Source organism: Rosa chinensis, chromosome 7 (assembly GCF_002994745.2).
Source record: "Rosa chinensis cultivar Old Blush chromosome 7, RchiOBHm-V2, whole genome shotgun sequence".
Taxonomy (NCBI): Eukaryota; Viridiplantae; Streptophyta; class Magnoliopsida; order Rosales; family Rosaceae; genus Rosa; species Rosa chinensis.
The window spans coordinates 26,575,894-26,578,927 of NC_037094.1; the positions used below are offsets into that span (position 1 = coordinate 26,575,894).

A 3,034-nucleotide genomic window follows, 5' to 3' on the forward strand; every position below is an offset into this window, starting at 1 on the left:
CAAATTAGAAGTGACATGCTAGACAAATCCGAACATCTTAGGGATAAGGTAGGAATTTATTTTCTGTTTGAAAAACAGTGCCAGTAATATCTTGCTTTAAATTTCTGATGCTACCCTTTTGGATTTCGACATATGATGATGGTGATTATGATAAGATTTGGCTGTTTGTCCATATAATTTCAACCCACGTACTTTAGACATTTGCGTAGTTCATTTCCCATTTGTATTAACAAAAACTATCACAAAAGAACACGAGTTTGCATATCTCTCAACTCACTTGGATTATACAAAAGCACTGCAGGTACCAAGTTGCAAAGTATCTGAATAAAAGACGGTTTCTGAATGAATATGGACAATAAGCCATTTTCATGGCATGATTTGTTGAAATAATTAAAGAAAGCTTTCAGATAAATATACGTATACTAGTTCTTGGTGGAGCAGAGTTTTGAGCAAAACCAAAACCAAAAACCCTTCTTCTTCTTCTTCAATGGTTGAAATGCAGCATCCATCTTGGCAACATAATCTTCCATGTACTTTACAACTGCCTGTGAAGAAAGAAGCTGAATCAGTACCCTAGAAATTATCGAAAGCAACATACATAAATGAAAAGCCAAAGTGGAAGCAGTGTTGGCATGCATTACCTGAGGACCCAACTGGATAACATGTCTTGGGGGAACTTCCAAAGGTGTTTCATCGGCACGGAAAACCTTCAGTTTTGACAAGAACCTGAAAGAGAGTGGTAAGTGCCTAATTTGATCATCACTGATATCCAACTCTTCAAGCATCTCAAGATTTCCAATTGACCGCGGCAAAGCTGTCAAGTCAGCAAAGTTGTTTGACACATTCAGTTTTTCGAGGCGCACTGCAAAACACAAGTTCTCGGGTATGGATTCGAGTTCGTTGAAGCTAACATCAAGCTCCTTCAAACTGCTAAGATTCCCAATTGTTGTTGGCAACCCTTTGATTCTGTTGTAGTGAACTGTGAGGATCTCCAAGTTTACGAGCTTTCCAATTGCCTCGGGCAGAGCTCTTAGCTGATTGAAATTCAAATGCAGCTCAGCGAGTGATGTGCAGGATCCGATTGTGAAAGGCAGTTCCTCAAGATCATTTGTTTCAGCAGTCAATGTCTTCAAGCTGATCAGCTTCCCAATTACATCAGGCAAACGGGTGAAGCTATTTGAACTCAAATCAAGATTCATGAGGTTGATCAAGTTTCCGAATGAAGCAGGAAGCGATTTAAATCTGTTTGCATGGAGATCAAGATCCGTGAGATTACTCAACTCACCAAATGAGTCTGGAAGGTTTATGAGTTGGTTTGAGTGGAGGTCAAGCTTTGTTAAGGCTTTAAGGCCACTAATGGTGGGCGGAATGGCCATGATTCGGTTTTCGGACAAGTCCAATTCAGTGACATCTGATAATTTCCCAAGTGATACTGGAAGCCACTCCACTTGATCTACTAATTTGCCTCTAAGATCAAGAACTAATTCTCCACTTTTAGCAGTGTTTTCTATTATAGCTGCAACCTTCATTAGACTTAATTTCTCAGACTCTCCTACAAATCAATAAAAAAAAATCATCATGCTAGCAATCCATCTACATTTTCCTGATACAGAGTGTTAAATAGTCTATAACTTGTGAATGCAAACAGATATAGAAAACAGAACTTCCTGATATGAAAGAGCCAAAAAGACAAACACAACTACACAAGAGATACCTGTTTCTAATTTTAGTTTCAAGAATGAAGCAAGCTGAAAATAATGAACAGTTCTTACAAGACAGACTATCCAGAGAACAACAAAAGACCAATACATAACCCATTTGGTGTTCGATCATATCTCAAAATAACGATTCTCCTGATCAAAAGTCAAACAACTCAAGCTCCAAGCATATTTACTCATGCAAATCCAAAATTCATTAAAATCCTAAAATAAACTTCCTTGATCAGCACTAAAATGGGTCAAGTAATTTCTTCATGACCCTCACATATGGATAATTTTCTAAACAATACTCATAAGTTAAATATGAAAATTTGATGGCTAACCTGAAGAAATAGTGGAAGAACCCTTCACCAAACCCTTGAAACCATCTATCTTCAACTCTTCATCTTCCTTCTTCTTCTTCTTCTTCATCCCCACAAGACTGTCATCACTAATCCCAGGCTCACTCACAATTTCCCCAACTGGGTACCCAAAAGCAACATGATTCTCCTCCTGGGTGTCACCAGAAACCAGCGCAGAAGTCCTCTGAATAAGGCCATCAAAAGTCTGAAACATCTTGTCAAACTCAACCACCTCAGAAGCCTCTCTCCTCTGTTCATGGCTCTGAAACAGGACCATGGTCCTCCTCACCTGCTGCAAAACAGTGAAGAGTTCTTCAGGGACATCTTTGGGGACCACCTGCTTTGATATCTCCTCAAGTCTCTGTTCTTCTTCAGTGTCGACTGTTTTGAGCACAGACATGGCTGCTTCAACCTCTTCAATGGAAGGCCTTGGTGGCAGTGACTTGTAGATTTTCATGATCTCTTCCACTGTTTCTATGAAGGCTGGGGATGGTGGGTTTTCCTTGGGTTTTACACCCATGGCTTCTATGGAGGTTTTCCACAGTGTGGCTTGCAGGAAAAGTTTGATGGGCGAGTTTTTGAAACTTCTCTCAAGATGTGAATGTGATTCTGTGGGCAAAGGTTAACCCCCCCTCTTGTTTAGTTGTTGTGTAAAACAAGGCAACTAAAATTTTGCTCATTTCCTATTAGAGCTTCTTCTACTTCATTATTATTATGCCATTTTCGTTATCAGTTTTTAAATTTAATTTATTTTATCGTAAGATAACGTAATTTTTTTTATTAACTTTCCATATCATTACTTTGACTTTCTTTTTCATTTAATCGAATATATTTGACTTTTCAGTTTTTTTCTTTTCTTTAAATGATGTTTCATTACTTTCATATGTATATACTCACTGTAAGTAACTTAGTGGTTGAGCGTCCTGCTTGATAATTCTATAGCCGTGTTCGACACACGAAGTTGTCAAAGTGGTC

General features: G+C 38.5%; 1 protein-coding gene across 1 annotated transcript; it reads right to left on the minus strand.

Annotated features, from left to right (window-relative positions):
• Positions 1-239: 239 nt before the first annotated feature.
• Positions 240-2,720, minus strand: LOC112178836 (plant intracellular Ras-group-related LRR protein 5). The gene is made up of 3 exons (XM_024317071.2): positions 2,042-2,720; positions 642-1,552; positions 240-545 (listed from the first exon to the last, which is right to left on the minus strand). The coding sequence occupies exons 1-3, from the start codon at positions 2,577-2,579 to the stop codon at positions 423-425; spliced, it is 1,572 nt and encodes a 523-aa protein (XP_024172839.1). The 5' UTR covers positions 2,580-2,720; the 3' UTR covers positions 240-422.
• Between the last annotated feature and the right edge of the window lie 314 nt (positions 2,721-3,034).

What these genes read in the sequence shown, in the direction of transcription:
- LOC112178836 (XM_024317071.2), bottom strand. Translation starts at nt 2,579, where the DNA reads ATGGGTGTAAAACCCAAGGAAAACCCACCATCCCCAGCCTTCATAGAA. An exon ending in TTCTTCCACTATTTCTTCAG is followed by an intron (nt 1,553 to 2,041) that starts GTTAGCCATCAA and finishes ATTGATTTGTAG; the next exon opens with GAGAGTCTGAGAAATTAAGT. An exon ending in TTATCCAGTTGGGTCCTCAG is followed by an intron (nt 546 to 641) that starts GTAATGCATGCC and finishes CTTTCTTCACAG; the next exon opens with GCAGTTGTAAAGTACATGGA.